Source organism: Physeter macrocephalus, chromosome 19 (genome assembly GCF_002837175.3).
Source record: "Physeter macrocephalus isolate SW-GA chromosome 19, ASM283717v5, whole genome shotgun sequence".
NCBI lineage: Eukaryota > Metazoa > Chordata > Mammalia > Artiodactyla > Physeteridae > Physeter > Physeter macrocephalus.
The window spans coordinates 32,552,468-32,578,108 of NC_041232.1; the positions used below are offsets into that span (position 1 = coordinate 32,552,468).

The 25,641-nt window shown below is 41.7% G+C and overlaps 2 protein-coding genes and 1 non-coding gene across 5 annotated transcripts in view; 1 reads left to right on the forward strand and 2 right to left on the reverse strand.

The window, feature by feature from the left end:
- Positions 1-903: 903 nt before the first annotated feature.
- LOC102993761 (myosin regulatory light chain 12B) lies at positions 904-15,476 on the reverse strand. Its single transcript, XM_007126753.4, has 4 exons — positions 15,352-15,476; positions 6,144-6,339; positions 2,269-2,430; positions 904-1,395 (listed from the first exon to the last, which is right to left on the reverse strand). The coding sequence occupies exons 2-4, from the start codon at positions 6,322-6,324 to the stop codon at positions 1,223-1,225; spliced, it is 516 nt and encodes a 171-aa protein (XP_007126815.1). The 5' UTR covers positions 6,325-6,339; positions 15,352-15,476; the 3' UTR covers positions 904-1,222.
- TRNAG-CCC (transfer RNA glycine (anticodon CCC)) lies at positions 7,019-7,091 on the forward strand. The gene has a single exon. It is a non-coding gene; the product is annotated as a tRNA-Gly (tRNA).
- A 5,498-nt stretch (positions 15,477-20,974) lies between the features above and the next one.
- Positions 20,975-25,641, reverse strand: part of LOC102993300 (myosin regulatory light polypeptide 9) — a 9,714-nt gene continuing 5,047 nt past the window's right edge. For all 3 annotated transcript variants that reach the window (XM_007126752.4, XM_007126751.4, XM_028480287.2), the window contains exons 2-4: positions 24,681-24,879; positions 24,028-24,189; positions 20,975-21,478 (exon numbers count right to left, since the gene is read on the reverse strand). In XM_007126752.4, coding sequence (XP_007126814.1) covers positions 21,306-21,478; positions 24,028-24,189; positions 24,681-24,864 — 519 coding nt within the window. In that variant the 5' untranslated portion in view covers positions 24,865-24,879 and the 3' untranslated portion in view covers positions 20,975-21,305. The remainder of the gene's footprint in view (positions 21,479-24,027; positions 24,190-24,680; positions 24,880-25,641) is intronic.

Consider the following 25,641-nt stretch of genomic DNA (forward strand, 5'->3'; position numbering starts at 1 on the left):
ACGTTGGGAAACATTTTTTTTTAATGGATTTTTTTCTTTTTTTAGGTTTTTCTCTCCTACTTCTCATATTGCTTGGCCTTGAGGATGTTAACCGAGCTCATAGCAGCCTTGTCTGTATGGTTTTCAGACCTTCCATCCAGTCTACACTCTACACTATGTGAACCACCTTCAAACTGAAGGCGGTTGGAAGATTATATTGCTTATAATCTTTGGTCCTCTATTTTTCACCTGGATAGAATTTTCTGAAATTCTGTTCCAACAATCAATGTCCCCAAGTTATTTTAAATTTCAATAATGACTACAAAACTATGTTAGAATGTAATGGAAATACCTTGACCTTTTAGGCATTTGGGGCTTTTCAGAGACAGCACAGTGGTCCCAGAATCCACACTCTGGAGTGGGGTGCCCTGGCCTGGAGTCCCAGCTCTGACAGAGACTCAGATCAATCACTCGACTCCCCGGTGCTCAGTTTTTCCCCTTGAAATACAGGGCTAATAAAATTCTATCCCACAAGAGTGCTGGAAAGAGTCAGTGAAAATCGTCTACATGCAACGCTTTACACACCGTAAATGTTCAATAATAACTATTCTTTTCTTCAGAATTTTGCCTCATGTTCCTAGACTCAAATCAGTAAAACATTCAGTGTTTTCTCAGATACATTCTATATTTATCATTCAATAATTTAAACATCTGACTTACCAGAAGCATGAAAGAAACTAAGGTATAACTAGTTTTTACTGTATAATGATGTTAACTTATACTGAAGAACACTGTCCCATACATGTAAAAAATCAGTTTTACTATGGAATCTGAATTATACGAACTTGAAAATCTAAAAAAAGGACTACCCCCAACTACCAGTTATTTAACTTTCCATTATATTACATTTGAGTCAGCATAATCTTTATTTCAAAATAGCATTTTTATTATATAAAAATGTAAAAATCCAGCAAAACCAGAAATACCGGATATATTTTCCTGGGCTTTCACATTTGTTGATTTTTATTCGCAATCCCTTTTCTCAATACAATTTACAACCTCATCCCCATTTGCAGTCTGATTATACAAGTGCTAAGTGGCAGAAAGGTCTAGAATAAATACACTGAAAAAGAGGCAAAGCTGTGAAACTAAGTTGCATGCAACAGGTCTATGAGGGGGGAAGTGTCTGGGAAATAAAACAGAGTAAGACAAAGTAATTGCAAAGTTTTAGCTCAAGTTCTTTTCAATCATCTTTGTCTTTCGCTCCATGTTTAAGGATGCGTGTGAACTCAATGTAATTGAAATTCCCCTTTTTGTCAATAGGTGCTTCTCTGTACAGCTCGTCCACTTCCTCATCTGTAAACCTATCTCCCATCGTGGTCAGCAGCTCTCGCAGGTAATCTTCCTGAATGGTGCCTGGAAGGCAGCAGAAAAAGGGGAGTTGTGAACACCTCCCGGCACTTTAATGATTTGGTTCTCAACTAGGTCAACCTTACAAGATATTTCAAAACATACATATTTACCTGAACAAAATAAAGCAATATATAACCATATCCTTATCTTTTCCTATTATTTTTAGAGTTCTTTATTAATATTAGATTAAATCATTTAAAAAGTCAGTTAGTAGATCATATGCTTACAAAATTAATTTGAAGCGAGTATTTTCCAGAGGAGAAAAAAATACCTTGTATTTCAGAGATATTAAAAAAAAAAAAAAGGCAGATACCCAGAATAAAAGGGCAGCGTTGCCAAGACCAAACGTGCACGAAGGACGGTGCAGTTTTAATAGGTAGCAAGAGGGAAGCAGGAAGGAGGATGCAAGGTGTATGTGAGGAGGCGATGTGCGTGGCTGAGCAGAGGGTTAACGCAGAAGCAAAGGGGAAAACAAGAGAAGTCAGAAAACGGAACAGCCGGGCCTTCTTCACACATTTTTAAATAATAGGGGAAAAAAAACAAAGATTTTAATTGTCCAAGTTAGTTAACTATACTTTCTGGTGAAACTTAAAGTCTCTTGAAGCAGTACATTGTCTAAGAAACACTATTTAGAAGACAATTCTCCCTTTGGCTTTCAGGAAGCTCAGAACCAGATTCAAAGATTAATACCACAAACCGTGCAGCTTTATAACCTACATACCTGTGTTCTAGCCATTCTTGGTCGACTGTCCTATCGTAAATTATGGTTTCCCTCTACTCATTTCTAAAAATTTATGTTTTACTAATCTTTCTCATTTCCTAAAAAGTGTTTCACATAGTCTGGAATGAGGCTGGGCATAAACAAAGAGTGCTCACCAGTTGCTTCTTCATCGAAACAAGCAAAAGCGTTTCTGATGACATCTTCTGGGTCTGTGCCATTCAGCTTCTCCCCAAACATGGTAAGGAACATGGTGAAGTTTATGGGCCCTGGAGCCTCATTCATCATGGCTTCGAGGTACGCGTCGGTTGGATTCTTCCCTAGAAAATTGCACATTTTAACATTTAAGGACAAAGAACTCATTTCAATAAATAATTATTCTGTTACTGTTATGTTGCCCACCATATTTTTAAAAGTTACATCACCATCACACGAAACTAATTTTTCAATTAACTTACATTAAGAACATTTAAAAAAGACAATTTTTAACAACATAAAAAAATCTTTGATACATCATAAATAAAATGCATTCTGGGCTTAGGTTGAATACTGTCCATTCACTAATACTTTCTGCAACTTTTCCTTCACTATTTTTCATTAAAAATAAAACAAACACATGAAACTATGAACCAGGTAATGCCACATTATTACATCTTGAATGCTGATAACATTAAAGACCCATCAGGGGGCTTCCCTGGTGGCGCAGTGGTTGGGAGTCCGCCTGCCGATGCAGGGGACACGGGTTCGTGCCCCTATCCGGGAGGATCCCACATGCCGCAGAGCGGCTGGGCCCATGAGCCATGGCCGCTGAGCCTGCGCATCCGGAGCCTGTGCTCTGCAACGGAAGAGGCCCTCGTACAGCAAAAAAAAAAAAAAAAAAAAAAAAGACCCATCAGAGCATTTCAATAGTTATTTAAAAAATCTAAATATTCATACTTCTAACTGCAGTACAGTTGCCTATAATTGGTATGCTTCAAACAATTTATTTATAAGTTGGTCATTTAAGCTGAAACTATTAGGTTGGTTTAGAACTGGGAGCTCATTTTATTTATTATTTAAAATTAATTAATTAATCAATCTATTTATTATTTATTTATGGCTGCACTGGGTCTTCGCTGCTGCATGGGGGCTTTCTCTAGTTGCAGCGAGCGGGGGCTACTCTTTGTTGCGGTGCGCTGGCTTCTCACTGCGGTGGCTTCTCTTGTTGCAGAGCACAGGCTCTAGGCACACGGCCTTCAGTAGTTGTGGCATGCGGGCTCTAGAGTGCAGGTTCAGTAGTTGTGGTACATGGGCTTAGTTGCTCCGTGGCATGTGGGATCTTCTTGGACCAGGGCTCGAACCTGTGTCCCCGGATTCTTAACCACTGCACCACCAGGGAAGTCCCTGGGAGCTCATTTTAAACAATGTTATGTTCTATTTGGTTGTCAGACATATCCCCAGATGCTGTTTACTCGTATTGCTGAAATATAGTCTAGTTTAGTATTGTTCATGATGGGAAATCTTAATCTCAGTTCCAACCAAGGACACTTCTCCCTCTTCTGGTACAGTGGTGAGGGAACTCCCCTGACCCTCCCCTTGAAGTTGGGAGAAATTCCCCTGGAATGGCCACATATGGTGGGAGTAACAAAGAGCTTCTCTTTGTCCTGGCATTTGTGAGGTCCACATGGTGCAGAAAAGCAGCACTGAACGAAGGGTCTGGAATAGTGGGTTTGAATCCCAGTTTGCCACTGACTGTGTGCCCTGGGACAAGATGGAAACTGTCTAGGGTTTACTTTTTATCTATAAAATGGACTATTTAAAACTTGGTGTCTGAAAGGTCCCTTCATTCTCCATGAAAAGAGCATCTATGTCAGCATCTCACTATTATACCCAACTAAGTGCTAATGACAGTCAAATCTAGAATTATGGTTCATATGTAAGTTTTACTCCCAGGAATTTGGGTGAAATTTAAGTGCCAAGTTGGCATCTGTCTTACTGCATTACAACCTTCACTCATTATACCTATTCAACATATCGATACAAAATTAGCCCAAAATCAATCTCAAGATTCTTCGAGTAAGTGAAAGTAGCTAAAAAGGACTACTTTTCTACCTCCAGATTTAACCCGACTCTCTTGCAGCAATTTTTGGGGGTAAAAAGTGTAACCCAAAGGTATCAAGAGAACATGGGTATGAAAAAGACACAGGGATTTAAAATGAATTGGCTTAGGCTAAGCACCTATGGACCCATTCAAGGCATCTAATATAAACTGTTGATTTAAAAGGTAAATATGTATCTCTAAAGGCATGGCATTCCCCAAAATGGAAGTCCCCAAAGTCAGTCTCTTACTCTCCCATCACTCATTCATCCAACAAAAATTAACTGAGCATCTACTAGGACCAGGGGACAGGCTTGAGTGTTCGATCTTTGTAATACAACTCAGGCCCTCAATTCTCCTCGGTGGCCTTCTTCAGTAGTGACCTGCTCCCCAAAGGACACTCAGTACTTAGCTATTCAGAGTGTGGAAAACATTGGGATCCACCCCACCTGCAAGTCAACAAGTCAGATCAGTATCTTGACTCAACTCTCACTCTGAATAAAGGCAATGTTGCAAGATTCAACTCTCACTCTGAATAAAGGAAATGCTGCAAAATGTTAACAGCTCGTGAATCTGGGTAAAGGATGGATGCATGTTCATTATACCGTTCTTTCAACTTTTTATAGGCTTAAAAATTTTCAAAATAACATGCTAGGAGAAAAAAATAAAAATAAAAGAGAGGAACAAAATCATGTGATTACTAAAAAGAAAAAAGTAACAAATTCTCTCTCTTTGTCTTCTGGCCCTTGAAATGCCCTTTCTGGCTCATGGTCAGACACAGAAATGTTAGAGTGTAGAGCCTAACTGTGGGCCATCCTTGACCTGTGCCCCCTTCCCTGCCCGTCATTCTGGCCTATCAAGAACCCCCTGACTTGATACTCCTTTCTTCCAACTGTAAAATCAGTGCCAACTCAGGCAGGACATGGAGGACTTTCCCCTCTTTCCTTACGATCAAAACAACAAAATCATATAAGGAATAGTAAATTAACACCGACATAGCCAAAATGACAAAGGGCAGTTTATGTTTGCTTTAAATCCTGTATCTTTAAATGAAATATTGCCATTTGCAGCAACATGGATGGGCCTAGAGATTATCATACTAAGTGAAGTAAGTCAGGCAGGCAAAGACAAATGTTATATGATATCACTTGTATGTGGAATCTAAAAAAAAAATTACAAATCAACTTATTTACAAAACAGAAACAGACTCACAGACATAGAAAACAAACTTATGGTTACCAAAGGGGAAAGGTGTGGGGGGAGGGATAAATTAGGGGTTTGGGATTAATAGATACACACCACTATACAAAAAATAGGTAAACAACAGGATTTACTGTATAGCACAAGGAACTATACTTAGTATCTTGTAATAACCTACAGTGGAAAAGAATCTGAAGCTGTACACCTGAAACTAACACAATATTGTAAATCAACTATAGCTAAATAAATAATGTATAAAAATAAATCGATAAATCTTCTATCTTTACATTTTCTTTTCTTTAATTATTAAAAAAAAAATAAATTGTGGAAGCCCCCTTCCCTGTGTTCCCTTCTTTTAGGAGCACTGCCCTTCCTCCCTGAGATGGTCGTTATCACTTATGACTGTCACCTCTGTCATATAACCTGTCCTCAACATTTATTACTTAGTACATTATATTATTGTCCACACTTTTTGTTTAAGAATCTGGTATCTTGCCATCTAGTCATCCCCTGGCTTTTCACCTTGTAGACCTATCATATTTAGCTAACAAGAATGGAAGCCTGTCTAGCCACAGTGGCAGCCAGGCCCCCACCCCTGAAGGCGTATCCTCTTATGATGGGCCAAGCCTCAGTATGGTGCCTCTCTCAAGAGGCCTTTGAGACCAGGAGATTAATATCTGTACATCACACAAAAAATAATTCATAAAACGCTAATTATTTTGGGGAAGCAGGAATATTAAGAGCATAAAAGTCTACCTAGAGAAGCAAGCATATCATGCAAGTCTTCCTTGTCGATGAAACCATCTCTGTTCTGATCGATCATGTTGAAGGCCTCCTTAAACTCCTGAATCTGTGACTGGTCAAACATGGCGAACACGTTCGAGGTTGCGCGCTGGGGGCGCTTCTTGGTCTTGGTCTTTGCCTTTTTGCTAGACATGGTAGCGGTTTAATCCTAGAGTTAAAAAGAAAAGAACATAAAGCAAAACAGAATGCATAAAAACATAAAGCAAAAAAAAAAGAACTCACAACACCTAACGTTAGTGAGTAAAAATATTTCAATGTATTGTAGAATTATTACTTTATTTGGGTGGGAATATACATGTAAACTTTATTTCCAATGTCACAATTAAACAGCTAGGACAAAAGCAGTTTTGAAATAACAGAATAGAAATTATTGATGTGGCTTCACCCCAAATTTCACGAACCTCATTTTTATTAAATGTGAATGAGTTTTAAAGCATGTAGCAATAGATGGCATTTACCGAGAGCTACTACGTGCCAAGCACTGTTATGAGGGCGGGGGGGCTCCCCTAAAGAGAAAGTCTCCAAAGCAGACATCTTACTTTCACAAGGATGTCCCATTCAACCCTCACAACAATCCTATGCAGTAGGTACACCTTTTAACTTCATTTTACTACCAATATTGCATAACCTCTCTGAGCCTTGGTTTCTTCCAAAAAATGGTCTGAAAACCAGGGAACCTCACTCGACCCTCAGTTTTACAGCAAAACACAATATCTACTCTAATGCAAGTGAGAATTAAATGAGATAACATATGCAAAGAGCCTAGTATAGTTACTATAAGGTACGTGCTCAAAAGGCTCTCATTTAAAAAAAACATCAATGGGACTTCCCTGGTGGTCCAGTGGATAAGACTCTGCACTCCCAATGCAGAGGGCCCAGGTTCGATCCCTGGTCAGGGCACTAGATCCCACATGCATGCCGCAACTAAGAAATCCACATGCTGCAACTAAAGATCTCGTGTGCCGCAACTAAATATCCCACATGCCACAACTAAGACCCAGTGCAGCCAAAATAAATAAATAAATTTAAAAAAAAAATCATCAAAATGTATCTTTAGTCATATATCCCTTCTAGCTACATCCTCATTTCCCCATTCCCTTGACAAAACTTTCGGAATAGTATTCTACTACTCAACTCTCTCCATTTTCTCATCTTCCCAATCACTCCTCAATTCTCTGTAATACACCTTTAGTGGTAGCCCCTGATACTCTACTGAAAGCCACCAATGTTTTAAATGTCAAATAGAATGGACACTTCTCATTCCATTTTTTTTTTTTTTTTTTTTTTTTTGGCCCACCACGTGGCTTCCCAACCAGGGACTGAACCCGGGCCCTGGCTGTGACAGCTCCGAGTCCTAACCACTGGACCGCCAGGGAATTCCCTTCTCATTCCATTTCTATTTGCAGTTTTAAATGATGTAAATAAATACAACACGAAAATACTCCTGGCTTTGGAATCGGAAAAATCTTGAGTCTGAATCTCAGCTTCACCATTTCTTGAAAACCCATGGACACCAGAATAATTTTTTGCTCCACTGTCTTATTCAATGTTCACAGCTGCCCTATGAGGTAGGTACTACCTAGGTTAAAAAAAAAAAAAAAAAATCGGGCTTCCCCCACGAGGGCAGGGACTTTGTCATTTTTACTACTAGAACCCCAGTGCTCTTTGACTGGCCTCCAGGAACTGTATTTGATTAAAAGATGGCAGCAGAGCGCTGGGCTACCCTGGTGGCGCAGTGGTTGAGAGTCCGCCTGCCGATGCAGGGGCCGCCGGTTCGTGCCCCGGTCCGGGAAAATCCCCCGCGCCGCGGAGCGGCTGGGCCCGTGAGCCATGGCCGCTGAGCCTGCGCGTCCGGAGCCTGTGCTCCGCAACGGGAGGGGCCACAGCAGTGAGAGGCCCGCGTACCGCAAAAAAACAACAACAACAAAAAATCAATGGCCCTTGTGTAGTAAAGAATTTAATTTTGCCCAAAGAGAGGTCTGGCCTCTGTCCTCAGCTCCTGGGAGGTAATCTCTAAGCCCTTAGAATGTTCTGCCTAGTATACCTGGGGTCTTGGGTCACACCAGATAGTCTAACAATGTGATTTATCATGGGGGCTCTGGGTCAGGTGTTAATCAGCTTGGCCTCTAGAGGAACTGGAGACTGAAGTCAGCCTAGGAGTGGGGACAGTATCTAGGGGACAGAGCCGCAGTAAAAACTATGGCTATGAAGGGTCAAGCGAGCTCTCTGGCAGGCCATACTCCATGCTCACCATCACGCCTTGCTGCCAGGAGAGGTCAACACTGCCCATGGAAAGGACCACTGGAAACTAAGCATTTGGAATTCTCCTGGACTCCATACCACGAGTCTCTTCCCTTGGTTGACTTTAATCTGAATCCTTTTACTGTAGTAAACCATAACCATAGGTGTAACAGCTTTCAGTGAGTTCTGTAGGTCCTAGCGAATTACTGAACCTGAGGGTCGTCTTGGGGAACGAAATTTGGAATTGGTGTCAGAAATGAGGGTGGCCTTGGGGACTGTTCTCTAACTCTGCAGCCTCGCAGTGTAAAAGCAGATGGCTGGTGAGGGCAGTGGCTGGGCAAGGGAATTCTGAACCTGGGTCTCCGGGACTTCCGGTCTTGGACTTTTAACCTACATTGTTTTAGTTTGTTTGCAGTTTTGAAGCACATCAGCCTTAGAGTCCTTACTTTAACATTTCAACTCCTTCCCCTCCTGGCACACATGGCCTGAGTAAATGTTAATTTCTTCTCCTTCCTGTAAAACTAGCTAGTCATGTGACCTTAGTTATATAGAAGGTTAAATCGGAGACAGAATGTGGTCCACTAGCAAGGCACTTGACTCTGCTTTAATTCTTCCTCACATTCCAAAACTGTTGGATTAAAATTCTTTCTCATGCTAAAAATTCTATGATTCTATTTCTTCAAGATTCAAAAGATATAAAAGACAGTAGATCTGAAGCCAAGAATTAGTTCTCTCCCTCAGTATCAGCAAACTGTTTGCAATAGAGTCATTTAGAAAAACCTCCCAAAGAGAAAATCTTTATTTTTAAAAAATAATCGTTTCAGGCTAACGCTACAGCTAACCCAAAAGTATATTATATTTAAACATTTTTGAAGCTTAGTTGGAGTTCTCCAAGAAGCTGATGCCAAGAAGGGACTGCACATGCAAGGATCTTTATTCTGGAAAATGCCTGGGAGAGAGAATGAGGAGGTAACCCAGTAAGGCTAGAAAAGCCACTATACCGTGAGCAAGTCTAAGCCCCCATTCAAAACCTGTTACAGAGTAGGTATGGCTCAATGAAATGACACCATGATCTCTTTAAAAAGAAAAACAGTTTATGTTTTCTCTGTACTTCATTTAAAACCAATGCACATTTATATTTGTATATAAATATACAAAGTACACACAGAAAATATCAACTGATAATAAAACCTCAGCTGAAAAGTGAGGCAAGGTTGTAGCAAAACAGTCAATCTAAAGAGAACTCTGGCCCCCAAAGAAACTACCACCCTCTCTGTCCTTACCTTCTGAGATAAATATCTTGGCTTTCTCCACTTTCTCACTTCCCACTCATCACAATCTGGCTTTCTCTTCTCTATTTGCAAGTGCTTTCCAATTGTCGAATCTGGTCTAAGTCTCCTTGGACCATTCTGCTATATTTGACACCATTTTATCCCTCTTCTCTTCAGGCCTCAACAACTCTTGGCCTTGATGAACTATAACAGTAGAAATGAACTGTCCCAAATGGAATGAGAGCCCAAGGTTCCCAGCCTTTAAGACTTTACACTCTAACAAGGGAGGCTCCTGAAGATCACATTTAGTTTCAGTAAAATGCTGTATTTGACTTGGTGACACCAACCTCCTCTCAGTTCTATTTCTATGCCTGGTCCTCCTCCATTTTCTTGTTAGGCTCTTGTTTTCTCCACTCACTTAAATATTCACATTTCCAAGTTTTCCCACAGTCCATGGCTTATTAAATTCTTTTCACTCTGTGTTCCTTGGATGATCTCATCGGCTCTCACTGTTCTGACAACACCTATGATTCCCACGTCTGTATCCTCAGGGCTGACCCTTCCCTTGAGCTGTGGAATCAAACAGCCAATTGTGCTTGTGAAAGGCACCCATTTTGATATCCCAGGCATTCAGAATCAATGTGTTAGAAACAGAATTCATTATCTTCCCCTCCAAAACTTTCTCAACTTCCTGTTTCCTGTCAGTTAATGGCACCATCGTTTACGCCCTCACCAAGCCAGAAACGTGCAAGTCACCCCCGACTCATCCCTCTCACTGATGAACCAAGCCTGCCTCTTAAATATTCACCAGAATTGCTCATCTTCCTCATTCTTCTGCCACCACCCTATGTATGCTGAGCCCTCATCACCTCTTTGTGTAGAATATTTCGTTGGCCAACTAACCAACCTCCTTGATTTTTGGCCCCCTCTAGACTATCATTTATCTTCCAGCCAGAGGTGTGTAAAACATGAATATGACCATATCATTCCCTTTAGAGAAATTGTCGGCTCTCCACTGCCTATAGGCCAAAGTACAAGTTCTTGAGCATGGCACACACACCTTTTCCTGCCCTAGAATGACCTTTCAGCCTCATCGCTAGCCATTCTCTGCTTTGTACCTTTCCTTCAGCAACACCAAACTATTAGTACTAGTATGTGCCCAAGGCACCATGCAGTTTAACTCATGCATTTGTTCTTTCTATTTTTCTAGCCCCCAAATGCCTTAGGACCAGAGAGAATTAAAAGTCTACTCAATTTACGGCTATTACCATTTGCCGAGTGACTCCTATGCTAGGTACTTGGGTGCACTAAATTCAACACGCCTGCTTTACACATGGAGGAACTGAATATCAAAATATGTTAAACAACTTGCCTAAGGTCACCTGGTGGCAGAGCTAGAATTCAACCCCATTTGTTAAAGGTGATTTTACCTATATATTTTTTACCGCATACAATTCTGCTAGTTATTTTTTTTAACACAAAAAAATTCTTAAACTTTCAGTACTTACCAATATAGTCCAACACTGATTTCTGAGCAGCTACTTTCCTCTAAATTTAATTCCTAGTGAAACTGAGTTTTCAAATAAATTCAAACTATGCTGGGGAAACCAATGCATAGACTAGAAGTGCACAGTGGAATGGGAAGAGAGTAAGATATGAATGGCCCTCCCTACAACCGTGCAATGTTGCAGCCCTGGTTTTGGGCTTATCAAATGGCAGTATTTCCTATCAGTCATGGTTTTGGTTTGACATGGTAGGTAAAGGCTTGAAATCTTTATCTACAACTGTGAAATTACTACTTGACCTATAAATATTAAAGGAAAAAAACCCACCAAACCCCATCCTTAGTTACAAAAAATATCCATTTAGAACATAGCATATAAGGTAATGAATAAGCCTTAACGGGAATAAACAAAAGTCTTACTTCCTCTTCAAAATTTTTATTTCATTATTTTTGTAAATTTCTGATATAGAGTGAACTAAAGGTTATAAGTAGTATTTTTAGAGGTTAAAAAAGGGCAGGGATATAGGAATACCAGTATTACAGGTAGTTGTGGTGTCAACATATTTAGGTCATAATCTAAATTTTTGCAAAATCACCTGCTATACTGATGTGCAAATCAAAACATGGGCACTATAATCATTAATAAGCAGAAACTGCTTGTGAACTTCATCCAGCCTATATGGCTTTATTGGAAACCTGGAAACGATGCTCATGGAGCATATTCTATTAGCTACCTATGAAACATCTAAGTCAGCTAGGTGCTGCTACCACATGGCGGGTAAATACGGCTCTCACAGCAGCTAACCTCTCGTTTCAATCTTGACTGAACATTAGAATCACCTTGGAATTTTTTTTTTTTTAAGTCTTTGTTACAATACTGCTTCTGTTTTTTATGTTTTTTGGACAGGAGGCATGTGGGATCTTAGCTCCCTGACCAGGGATTGAACCCACACCCCCTGTGTTGGAAGGTGAAGTCTTAACCACTGGACTGCCAGGGAAAGTCCCATCTTGGAAGTTTTTAAAAAGTGATGTCCAGGTCCTGGTCTAGTACACCTGAAACTGAATGTCTACAGGTGAAGTCTATGAATCTGTATTTTTAAAATGCAGCAGATGATTCCAATATACAGTGATGGTGAGAACCACTGAGTTAAACACTTAGAAGGCACTGACCGTGGTTCTGAGTTCTTGGCTGATGCCTTGTAATAACAGATTAATAACAGAAAAACAAACACACGTTTATTAACATGTATACCTCATGTATACATGGGGAGATACCCAGGGAAAATCCAACTCTCAGAGGTGGCTTAGAACTCTGGCTTAAATATCATCTTCAGCTGAAGCCAAAAGAAGAAAGGCATGTGTGGAGGGGAGAGGCTAGGTATGGAAGGTTAAAAGCACAGTATAAACAAGGGTAAGGCTTCTCTTGTAGATTTAAGTCACGGCCTTCTCGATTAAGAGTCTAAAGTTGTCTCCAGAGAGTAACCTTTGTCCTGCCTGGTAGAGAGGGAAAAAAGAACACCTTTGTAAATGTGTGTCCTGCTTTTCGGCACGTTGGGGGAGGGAAAAGAGCCTTTCTTGTGTCTGCTTCTTCTCAATTGCCTTCAGCTCAAAATAATCTTCATCCCAAACTGGCATATCTTGGGGTGGCATATTCTGCCACCTTTCATAACTAATAGGATATTGTGAAAATGATGGAGTGCGACTTTGTCATAATATTGTAGATGTTGCAGGTTCTACCATGCTCTCTCTCAGATCACTCAATCTGGGGAAAGCCGGCACCAGGTCTACAGGGTACTACACAACCCCACAGAGAGGTCCATGTGGCAGGGAACTGAGGCCTCCTGCCAAGAGCCAGCACTAACTTGCCAGCCAGGTGAGTCAGCCATCTTGGAGGTTGATCCTCTTTCAAATGACTGCAAACCCAGCTGACATCTGGACTGCAACTCCAGGAGATCCTGAGCCAGAACCAGAGCTGCCCAGCTAAGCTGCCCTGGAATTCCTGACCCTCAGAAGCTCTTTATTGTTTTCTTAAGGTGCTAAGTTTGGGGGTAATTTGTTATATACCTACAGAAAACTAATAAAGCCGTTGTGTTTCCTTGGTGTCTTTAATATTTAATAGGGCAATGCCTTTATTTCAGAATTATAGCCAAAGAATTTTTAAAACCTCAAAGGGGCCATAGGCAAGTTTGCACTGGGTAGGGAAATTTTCTGTTCCTGGTTAGCAAATTTTAATTCCTTCTATTCGATTTCTCTCCAAGTTCTGTGGGTTCCTCTTTTAAGTGCAACAGAGTCACCCCATCTTCAACATTCCCATCACCCCCTGGATATGACTCCCCAAAATACGGCTTTTCTCTATGGTCTACCCATGGTTCAGCATAAACTCCACTGGACTCTCCCCAAGAAATCCATAACAAAAAGTACCTGGAACAAAGAGTACTAATAAGAGTGCTAAATATGTGCTAGGCACTGGTCTAAGCATTTCATGTGTATTAACATATGTAATTCTCACAACAACTTATTACACAGGCACTGTTATTATCCCCATTTCTCAGATGAAAAATTAGGGCAAAGAGAATAAACAATCTGTCTGCAGCCACAGCTAGAAAAAGGTAGAGCTTAGACGCAGGATCATACTCAGGAAGTCTAGCCCAGAGCTTGCACCACTAGCTCCGAACATCCTGCATGTAGGTGGCAGAATTTCCACCATGAAAATGTGGAGAGCTAGTTGGGGGTAAGAAGCAAAGGCACCACATCTAAAGTGCGGAACGGGGAAGGAAGACCCCAAAGCTGCTGGCAATGAAAATCATCCCTAGATATATGCTGTCTTCGAATCTTGGGAGAGGGACAACCGGCTCCATTTAGGGGATCCCAGTCCTTTTATTTTTCCTAAGCCCAGCAACCCTCACCTGGGACCTGTCCTTCAGAAGTTGCAGTTCCTCTTGCCCACACTGAGTCTCATTAAAGCATAAATGAGTATCGAGTAGGTCATCATAGAAGCTGTTTTATTCAAGAGAGCCAGAACAAACAAGAAGCCGTGCACTTAACCCTGAGGAACGTCCACCTAATGCTCAGAGAAAATGGGTGGCAGCAGGTGAACCCCTCAAGTGACCTTGGGCAAATTGTCTCACCTCGCTGGGTTTCACTTATAAAACGAAAGATAACCTGTAAGTTTCTTTTGAATTCTAAAATACTACAATTCTCTTCTTACCAAAGGACCACTGCAAATCCGTCCGAAACCAAGGCTGCCAAACTAATCCTCTAAACACCCCTTTCTTCATCTCACTCCCTTAGCGAAGAATCCAAAATGACTCCCGAATGTCTCTTACATAATCTTTTATTTCTCATCAAGTTTGCAAGACATCCGTGAAAAAGCCCCACTGATCTACCTATTTCCAACCATTATTCATTACAGTTCTGTTCCGTTCGGGCTGGTCTCCCCACCGTCTCCTTTTCACACGACACAATTCACACCTTTTGAGCTTTTTGGTCTTGTTACCTCCTACCACAGATACAGCCAGAAATACTAAATTCTCCCCACCAGGGCTAAGTCCAAGGCCTTCAATGAGGTCACGATTCTCTTTTTCAGAAAACCTTTCCTGATTTTTGCTATTTGTCCTCTTCTTCAGTCGGCACGAACGAAGTAAATCTTTACAAGATGCAAGGTGCTGGGAAGAGTCACAACTCCTACGGAAATCGTTACATTTAGCCGGTACCAACTCGGCGCTCCGGGCAAGAACCACGCACCAGCGGACCCCTGTGCCCCCAAGGCATCCAGCCCTGTGGGCGAAGCAGACACCCAAACCCACCGACCGGGCCGGCGGGGAGGGGGGCTGCGGCCGCCGAGGCGCCAGGTGTGTGAAGCCGTCGGGTGACGCAGCGCAGGGGACAGGCCGACTCGGCCAGCAGGGCGGTTCCCCAGCCCGGTTCCATCCGCCCCAGCCTCCCGTACCCTCGAAGTCCAAGCCCGGGCTGGCCGCGGCCGGACCTCCTCGCCGACCCTCCCTGCCCCACCGACAGGTCTCGCAGCCCCCGCCCGCCCGCCGGCCGGCACTGTGGCCAGGGTCTGGCCGTGGCGAGCGGTCTGAGGGGCGGGGCACCGGGGCGGCCCCAGGGGTGTCGCGCGCGGGGGGCGAACGCCACTCACCGCGGCCGAACACCAGCACCAGAAGCCGGACTGCCTGCTCGAGACGAACGAGCGGAAGAACGCGGGGCTGCGGCGGGGCTGCAGCGCTAGAGCGGCTGCACCCGCACTTCCTGCCTCGGGAGGCGGACCGGAAGTCGCACCGGAAGTCGCGGCGGGATCCAACCCCGGGTGGGGGGATGCACTGCGGTTCTCGTTCCGCTCGAGGCCGAGTCCACCTTGTCCACCCGGGCGCGGGGCTGGGGCCGACGACCACGGCCTGGGTTTTCGTGGTGTTTCTCGGGCCGTGCAGTCTGAGGCAGGCGCAGCGCGGCCGGGGTGCCGCGGCCCGCTCTCCTCCCCCGCCGCTCGCGGCGTGTCCCGCGGCCCTTCCGCATTCCCGGGCCGGCTCGGGGCCGGCCTGGAATTTGACCCGGCTGGGCGGGCGCGAGCCCTCGAGGTTTGGGGGTCTCCGGGCGCCGCCCACCCAGGGCTTCCCAAGTTAGCAGATAAAAGTAGACCTCGCCTGGTTACACCTGAACTTCAGATAAAACGAGCAATTTTTTAGGTTCCGTCCCGCGCCACACTGGGGAAGGTAAGAGGGCTGCGGCCGGGCGGTCTCCGCCTGCTTTACAGACTGCACGCCCAGACCGAGTTCTATCATTTACCCCTGCCCCTCCTGTTTTATCCCTCAGATTATCAGGTTTACGCCCTTACCAGGCCACGGCTGGTGACGGTTTCCCCTTTCAACCACAGGAAAGCTTTATTCAAGTTATTTGCTTTCCTTTGGTTCGTTAAAGACAATGCAGATTTACACACACAAACGCGCACACATTATATAATGCTCTTGGTCAAAACAAAAGAAACCACGAAGCTACATAATTCAATTTTTGTTCTAGATATTGTGCCTATAACCTTCAAGTTCCCTCACCTTGGAGTATTACAGATACTATTTCCGGATAATGGAAGATAGTCAACTTAATAGCAAACCTTCGTTGAGCACTTGTGATTGCCTGAACGTGTGCGGGAGGCAGGGAGATGAACGAATAATCCAGTCTTTTATATTCTACAAAAGTTTGATGAGAAATTAGTTATCTTTGAGCAGGAATTCCTAGATGGTAGGAACCATGTGTTCAACACTCTATAGCAGTAATTCTTAAACAGTAGCACCAATAAGAAAAACCTGGGGGCTTCGTAAAAGATTCTGGTGCCCAACCCCAGGTATTCAGATTCAGTAGATCGAGGGTGGGGCAAGAATCTGCATTCCTAATAAGCCCCAGGTGATGCTGATACCGTGGTCCTACTCGGAGTTAGCACTGCCCCAAGGTCCTTAACTGAATGCATTTTCTCAATAGAGTTTGAAACCAATTGCTGAGAAGTCATATCTGGTTCTAAAATATTTACTCTTTTCCTTAGCTGCAGTCTGCCCTTTGGTCCAATAATTTGAGTAAATATTTTTCCACTCCTGAGAACATTTTGGCTTCTGAGGTCTTTGTCAGAGAGCTCTTCCAAGTATGGTCTATTGCTATACCATAAGCCCTCACCCTGGCCACCTTAATTAAGATCATAGTTGAGACACTCTGTACTTTGACTTTGATCTCCATATTTGTTTCTAGAACTGCTTTCCAACACAATGGTTACTAACCACATGTGACTATTTAAATGTAAATTTAAAACTCAGTTATATTAGACACCTTTTAAGTCCTCAATAGTCACATGTGATCTAGTGTCCTTATTGGACAGCACAGAGAGCATTTCCATCATCACAGAAAATTCTACTGGATAGCACTGTTATAGAAAAATAATCCTAGGGTGTAGTGTTCTCTCTAGATTCAAAAGAAAAACTTATTAATATTGATGAAAAGCTGAATATCTAAATACCAGATAATTGTTTATTGTGGTCATTAAAAAGAATGGTTTAAAAAAAGGTAATATACTTAAAACTCAAAACAAAAATGGTGGGTATGCCAAAACATGACAATTTAAGATACATTAAACTAAAAAACAAGGTGTATATTCACTACAACTACAAGATGTATGTAGATAAATGTGAAAGAGAAGTTATGATGCCTATTATTTGAGCAGGCACATATAAACCTAGGATAAAAAGATACAGGGACTTGGGAAAACTGGCTGTTTCTTCAATATGGGATTAGCTTCAGCAATGCCTTTCAGGACAGCAAAGATAAAAACCAGGGTTGCAGGTTTTTACAATCAAGAAATTGTACACTTAAGGAGGATCTAGAAAGACACAAACTATTCTGGCATATTGGACCTACTCAGGAAACCTAAAATAAACTATTTGAGGATCTACTTGGTACCACACATTTTTATGTATATTCTCATTAAATGCTCATAACAACCCTTTAATTAAATTCTAGTTTGAGACAATTTACTATCAAACCACTATGGACCTTTCTCCTTTCTCAGCTTTTAATCTCCAACTACGATTAAATTCCTATCACCTACCCTTTCCCGTTTTCAGAGGGAGCAGTATCCATTTTTGTTTTACTAAGAATAATCTTACAACATGTGATCTAGGTTCTATCTCTTCCTAGTTCCTGCACATCATTCCTTTGGTTTCACTCATTTGCTTACACTCCTTTGCCTTCTTCCTCTGTCTACAGAAAGGCTTGACTCTCTAAGGAAATACTCTTTGGTCCTGCCTTCCCTTCAAGCCTCTCCTCACTGCCCAACAGCTCCTGCTGGTAAATGGAATAACCACTATTTGAATACCTACTGTGTGCCAGACCCATTCAGCTTTAGTGTTTCTGTTTTCACAACAAACGTGGAGGGTATTGTCCCTGTTAAACAGGTGAGGAAACTGACACTTAGGGCTGGGCGACCTGCCCAAGGACACAAAGCTCATCAAATAACAGGCATTATTCACTCAACCACCGTCTGGCTCTAAAACCCATACTGCTCCTAATCACAAAAATGCTGCTTTATATATTAATAATTATGTTCCTATCATGAACCAGAGCATTACTTCAATTTTACAAATGAATAGAGGTCGAGAGAGGTTAAATAACTTTCTTAAGGTTATAAAGCCATGATGTAGCACGAATGAGATTAAAATACAGCTGGCCTGACCCCCAAACCCAGGCATTGTCCCTGTCTCCTGCTACACTATGGATTCTGCACTCAAAACTACCTTAACAGCTCTGGTAGAAGTGACCGACTTGCCAAATCCAGTGGCCTCATTTAAACTTTCCCGTGTTCGATTTTTCTGTGGTTTAACACTACTAACTTCCTCACTCTTGAAATTATTCACTTGGTTTCCATTAACACTGTTGTGGCTCTATCTACTAAGCTCTTTTACCATCTTCTATCTGATCCTTCTTACAACTTGCCTGCACTTCTCAAAGTCTAGTACATCTCTTGCTGTCCTTTACCCCCTCATACTTTGTAAAAAAAAAAAAAAAAAAAAGTTGCCTTTCCTTTCCAGAATTTGCTTTTACTTGTCTTCATATAGTCTGGCCTGCTCCCTTTTTTCCCAGTAGCACTCATAAATTCCTGCTCTCATGCAGTCATAGAGGCTCCTTGATCAAATAAAATTTGGGCCCTTGAGTCCAAATGACAATGTAATCATAAGCAGGTGGGTAAGGAGGCTGCCCCCATTAGGCTGGTTTCATCATCACAACTTTTGAAATGGTTTGTTTCAAGTCTGGCTTTCATCATGGAGACCAGTTTTTCTATCAAATGCACTGTTGAAGTAGATGCTTTAGCTTTTTACTGTCAATCGTCTTTACTTAAGCAAAGCCTACTTACTACATAGAGAATGCTATTACTAAATGAGGAGACATTTCATTCAGGGGAGAGTATCCACTGTTTCTAATGGCAGCTGGTTCTTTGAGCAGTTACCTGAAATGGAAGTGGAGATACTGCAAAAGATAATTTTAGTAGATGAGGCTACCTTTTTTTGAGTATGGAAACAATGTTATTTGTTCTTGACTGGAAATTTGTTAACAAAGCAGAAGTTATTTTTTTTTTCAGTTGAAATGTAAATTTAGTTCAACAATTTCAGCATCGTGGCTATACCCTGGAAAAAGTACTTTGCTTAAGCCACTGAACGAAATTCAGGAACACTTTAAAGGCAGTTAAGGCAGGTGCTAAGATTCTAATCTTGAAAGGGCCAAGAGCAGTCTCCTTACTAGTCCTTCTACTCCTATTTTAAGCTGGTCTCCTGAGGTTAAAGAATCTAGCTCACCTATCCTGTTGAGTGTAAAGGTCTGCTGCCCTGAAGGCATTCAGTAATTGCATATTCAATGAGGTAATAGTTTTTGTCCAAGGACAGTCTTGTTAATAGTATAAAACAAAGTTATAGTAATTATCAGTTATTCATCTTCACAGGTTAATTGTCAACCCTCTTCACCCAACTTTCCCCCCCAGTATTTCAAGATCTTTCTTAAACTTATGAATCCTTGAGAGTCAGATTTTTGAAGCCCAAAGTGAATGAAACTGTCTACCATTTCCTGATTAACCCTGAAAACAGACCTGCATTCCTGCAAATAGCAGAAGTTATTTTTAGGATTGAAATAATGACCTCACTTTCCCAGGCATGTAGCTTCAGCTGTTCTGACCATGGGCAGGTCAGGAATGTCGAAGATTCACAAATGAACTCATGTGAATCTCTGCATAAATAAACATGGTACTTCAATGAGGACTGTGTGATAAAAAGAAACTATATACAAAAAAACCCAAAACAAACCAACAACAACCATATTGTGTTTCCAACACTTTGAAATACAATACAAAAAATCTGCCTTTTTGGTAGAAGCATTCCATAGAACCTTTGGGGCTAAAATAGTTTTAAAAATTAGGACAAATTAAAATTACACTCAGTGGCCTGGTCTAATTTTAAATGACATGAAGTTATGTACAAAAGATTAGAACAGATATGGGGTGATGTTGGCAGGTATGTTAAACTTTAGGATTTAAAGCTACCAAAGCTATTATGTACATGTAAATTTTACAGGAAATTATTTTTAAAATTGGAAGGCAAAGTGCAGGAAACTCAATAAAGGCAGTTAAAATTGGATTTCTTTAAAAAGGGGGAAGAATGTATAGTAGAGGAGTAGGATTGTTAGGAAAACTGGCAGGAGTAAGGGGGAGGTCTAACAACCGTATTATTTTCTAGGATTTGCCTCACTACCATTCTTTTTTTATTCTTGGCCGCACAGTGCGTCTTGTGGGATCTTAGTTCCTTGACCAGGGATTGCACCTGGGCCCTTGGCAATGAAAGTGCAGGTGGAGTCCTAACTACTGGACCGCCAGAGAATTCCCACTACCTTTCTTTAGAAGCTGCAACCAAGGGCTTCCCTGGTGGCGCAGTGGTTAAGAATCCACCTGCCAATGCAGGAGACACGGGTTCAAGCCCTGGTCGGGGAAGATCCCACATGCTGTGGGGCAACTAAGCCCGTGCGCCACAACTACTGAGCCTGTACTCTAGAGCCTTCGAGCCACAGCTACTGAAGCCCGAGTACCTAGAGCCCATGGCTCTGCAACAAGAGAAGCCACTGCAACGAGAAGCCCGCAAACAGCAACGGAGACCCAACGCAGCCAAAAATAAATAAATAAATAAATAAAAATTTGCAACCAAGACCAACAAAAGCCAATTTTGGTAAATAAAGAAGTTTTAAACAAGTATGTTTCTATCATAAAGTTTAATTATGGTTCAGAAAAAATTGAGTGAATAACTTTCTCTGAAAAAATATATCGACTCTTTGTAGACTGCAGTTATTGGGGGAGGGGAAGGTAGCGGTAAGTTAAACTACCCTATTTTCTATTCTGAAAATGACAAAAAGTCCCATTTCCAGTCTAATTATAGAGATGCATGTGCCCCAAATGGTTGAGAATAAATACAACAAGAAAGGCAAAAGCTGTAAAGCTAAGGGCATGCAATAGGCTCTAAGAGAAAGTCTCAGAAATACCCAAAGTAGCAACAAGGAAAGTTTGGCTGCAATTTGAAGTTCTTTTCAGTCATCTTTGTCTTTCGCTCCATGTTTAAGGATGCGCGTGAACTCAATGTAATTGAAATTCCCCTTTTTGTCAATAGGTGCTTCTCTATACAGCTCGTCCACTTCCTCATCTGTAAACCGATCTCCCATTGTGGTCAGCAGCTCTCTCAGGTAATCCTCCTGAATGGTGCCTAAAGAAAAAAGAACCAGGGATCAGAAGACACACTACTCTGAGGAGTAATTGCAAGGGGCATCTACGCTTGACTAAGCATGGGCTATATGTTAAGAACTAGAAGCATGCAAATGTATGAAATATGAGGTCTTGACATGCTAAAGCCAGCCTCAGCAGACAGCTGCCTAGAAAATGCCCTGTTGCTTAGTGACATTAACCTGCTCTGCTCTACTGACCTCACCTGACATCCATCTCCTGATCTCTTGATAAAAGTGGCTAAGCCTATGCCTAACCACAAGCCATAAAGTATGATTAAGGAATCTAAGCCTCATGGTTCCTTAAAGTAGCATGGTCACACTTATTCTACAAGTAAATACACTAAAATCATCATAAACGTAGATAAAGTGCTTCAGTGGAAAGAATACTGAAGTCTTGAGGTCCAGTTTTAACAAGCTATGTTACTTCAGGCATTTCACTTTACCTCCTTCTTTTTCTTTATACGTAAAATGAGATTAAAAAAATTTTTTTAAACAAATGTAATTTTAGATTCAGTAATAAATATGTTCAGACCCAGGATGTGCAAAAACACTGAGTAGATACTTGAGCATTAACTATGTTGCAGACACTGGGATAGGCATTGGGGGTATAGTGGTGAGCTGAGAGGAATGCTTTCTACTCTGGACTTGTGAAAGCAGGGTTCTCATAAAGCCTGACTGCACATAAGAATCATGTGTTTTGAGGGAGCTCAAAACAAAACAACCCCAGAGGCCACCCTTGATTTATTATCTGTTACTGATATTTTTAAAAGGCTCCCCAAGTACATCCCATGAGCAATCATGATTGAGACCCACTAATGCAGTAATCCAAAGGTAATAAATGACCATTCAAGCACAGAAATTTTGAAATTCATAAAGTAAAAAAAGAAAAATCTGACAACTTCCTTGTATGTGAAATTAAGCTAAAACATTGATAATATATTTCCTATGAGTTTAAAGTGTAAGATCAGTTCACAAAAGAAACTCTAGATTTATGGATTGTTTTTGCTAATTCAATCCTACATTAAAAAAAAAAAGTTCTCTAAATCTTAGACTTTTAGCTTGTAGAAATAAATCCTCATCTCCAGCCAAGTCATTCAACTATCATGTAAAATCATCACTGACTACGTGCAAGGGAGTGTGGTAGGACCTGGGAGGGGTTACAAAGATGGGAATGTAATGTTGGTGAAGACACAGCCATTATCCTGGGAGCAGGGAGAGACCGTGATGATTAGAAATAAGAACACAACTAAAGTAGAAGCTCAGGTAGAGTATGTGCCAGTAGAGACATACATAAAATACTTTGGAGGGGGAAAGGGAGAGCTTTTAAGTTTTCCCAGAGGTCAGGAGAAAACAGTATTAAAACACAGGTAAGGCTCTATAAAGAATGTGACCATTGAGATGACTTTGAAGAATAAATAAGACACTTTACTCTTTTATGGTTTTATTCCCTTCCACTAAAAAAGTAATACCCATTGACTGTAAAAAATTCAATCAATACACAAATGTTTTAGCAGGAAAAAAGTCTCTTCTGCCTGCCCCTTCCCTACCCCTTCCAGAAATAACTGTTCAGAGTCTTGATTTCAAGGAGAAGGAGGAAGGAGGTGGTATAAGGAGGAAAGGCAGAGGCAGAAATGGTGGAGGTAAGTCAGGGCAACAACGCATGGAGGAGTCTGGAAGGAGGTTAGGAAGAGTTGAGGGTGGTCTACCTGAACGGGCCAAATGAGGCCCTATCGTGAGGAGCCTTGAAAGCCAGAGTGGGGAGACTATGCTTCCATGCCCAAACTATGCTTGGACTGTTTAAACTAGTCCAAGTAATGTGGAACCAGAGGGTATGCCTTCCTTCTCAAAAACTTACCATGTGAGTTACCCCCTTATCGGGCATGTATTTAGTTAAGCTTTGGGGTGTCTTTGAGAGTTCACTCTATGCAGGCAGTAAGCTACTATCTCATTTCCTCATTTAATCCTCACAACAACCCTATGAGGTAGGTAATATTACTGTCCATCTTACAAATAAGAAAACAGAGGCTTAGAGAAGTTAAGTAACTCACCTGAAATCACACAGCTATTATGCAGAATAGGATTATGAAACCGGGGCACCTGATTCCAGAGGGAAAGGTTAGATACCAGATCTAAACACTCTCAGAGCTGAGAGGTACCTGATAAACAAACATAGGATTGTACTGGTATCACCGCCTACATCAATTTAAACTTTTTCGAAGATTGCTCCAGTAAAAGATATTCGTTTGACACACATTTACTGAGTGCCTGACCCTTGTGGAATTATTCTAGTAAAGGAGTAACATAAGTTTCCTAAAGAAGTTTCAAATATACCTATTAAATTGTAAATTAAATATTTAAGGGCAGAGGCAGTGAAGTGAGTGACTAACAAGCCATAGGCAAAACCTGTCCCCCAAAATAGGTATGGTATAAACCTGAGGGTATTATATGTCATCATATTTCAAGTTATATATTTTAGTTGCCATAACCAAAAATTAAATCACTTGGTAATTAAAGGTTACCTCAGACTTACCAGTTGCTTCTTCATCAAAGCAAGCAAAAGCGTTTCTGATGACATCTTCTGGATCGGTGCCATTTAACTTTTCACCAAACATCGTGAGAAACATGGTAAAATTTATGGGACCTGGAGCCTCATTCATCATGGCATCCAGATACTCATCAGTTGGATTTTTCCCTAAACAAGAAAGAGGGTCATAATTTTAAGAGAGTGATAATTACACCACAAAACGCATCAACAATTCATCATGGTAAACATTTTGACAAGAAAGATGATCATTTAAACAGTTTGCTATTTGCATTCCAGATAGCAAAACTATTCGGAAAAAAGTCTTCTCAATGAATAGGATCCGTATTAAGAGTCTGGAGACTGTGTGCTGTTCCACTGGGATGTCAGGAGGAATAACACTGCTCTCATAATCAAGATCAGTGTTCGCAGTGCATGCATGTACACGGCTGGCCCCCAGCCTAACCCTGAGACTTGGCCAGAAATCTGCAGGTGGTCCGGGGGCCACGCTTTGGGAAACAATGCTCCAGACTTTGAATCTTAGTGAACTGTAACATCATTAGATTGGCTTCACAAAGCATCATTAGATTGGCTTAAGAAATAAATATAAAAGGTGTTATAGAAATTCTATGTGATTTATTAATGTTAAAACTGATCATTACCCAGGGAGGCAAGCATATCATGCAAGTCTTCCTTGTCGATGAAACCATCTCTGTTCTGATCGATCATGTTAAAGGCCTCCTTGAACTCCTGAATCTGTGACTGGTCAAACATGGCAAACACGTTGGAAGTTGCGCGTTGGGGGCGCTTCTTGGTGGTCTTGGTCTTTGCTCTTTTGCTCGACATGGTGGCGGTTAAATCCTAACAAAGAAGGGAAATACAAGAAATAACAAAAAGTAAACTGACCAACCTTCCTGATATGTTTGAGCCACTTAGAGATGTGTCTAAAGACTATTCCACAGGATAGTATCACCTGGCAAAAATCTCTCTCAACTAATCGATACCATTATGCAGAGAAATCAATCTACAAAGAGAAAAACCAGACTCATGCTTTGAGTTCACTCATCCTTAGTAGTTGTGACGAAACTACAACCAACATTAATTCAAAGCTCAGAGCATTATCAACAAGATTTCCTGCCCCCGGTACTACTGGACAGCTGATTAAGGACCAATAACCCAAACTACTAGCTTAATAACAATACAGAAAACAAGAAACAAAAAACGTTGGGTTCTGTACATCAATGCTATGGAATACTGAGGGACACCAACTCATCTTCAACAGGTCTATCCTTCTGCAGCCCTAGCTGAAACCAGCCTCCCATTCTAAGGTGGACAGAAAGAAGGAGGATTAACTGATGGGACAGGTCTTCATCTCCTAATCTTACTGCCAGATACCATTCTTCCACTAGCAACTAACATTTCTTATCGCACCCTCACTCCTGGAATCAAAGTCAGGAAAGACATCTGTTAAAAGGCTAACTGAGGGGCTTCCCTGGTGGCGCAGTGGTTGCGCGTCCGCCTGCCGATGCAGGGGAGCCGGGTTCGCGCCCCGGTCTGGGAGGATCCCACGTGCCGCGGAGCGGCTGGGCCCGTGGGCCGTGGCCGCTGAGCCTGCGCGTCCGG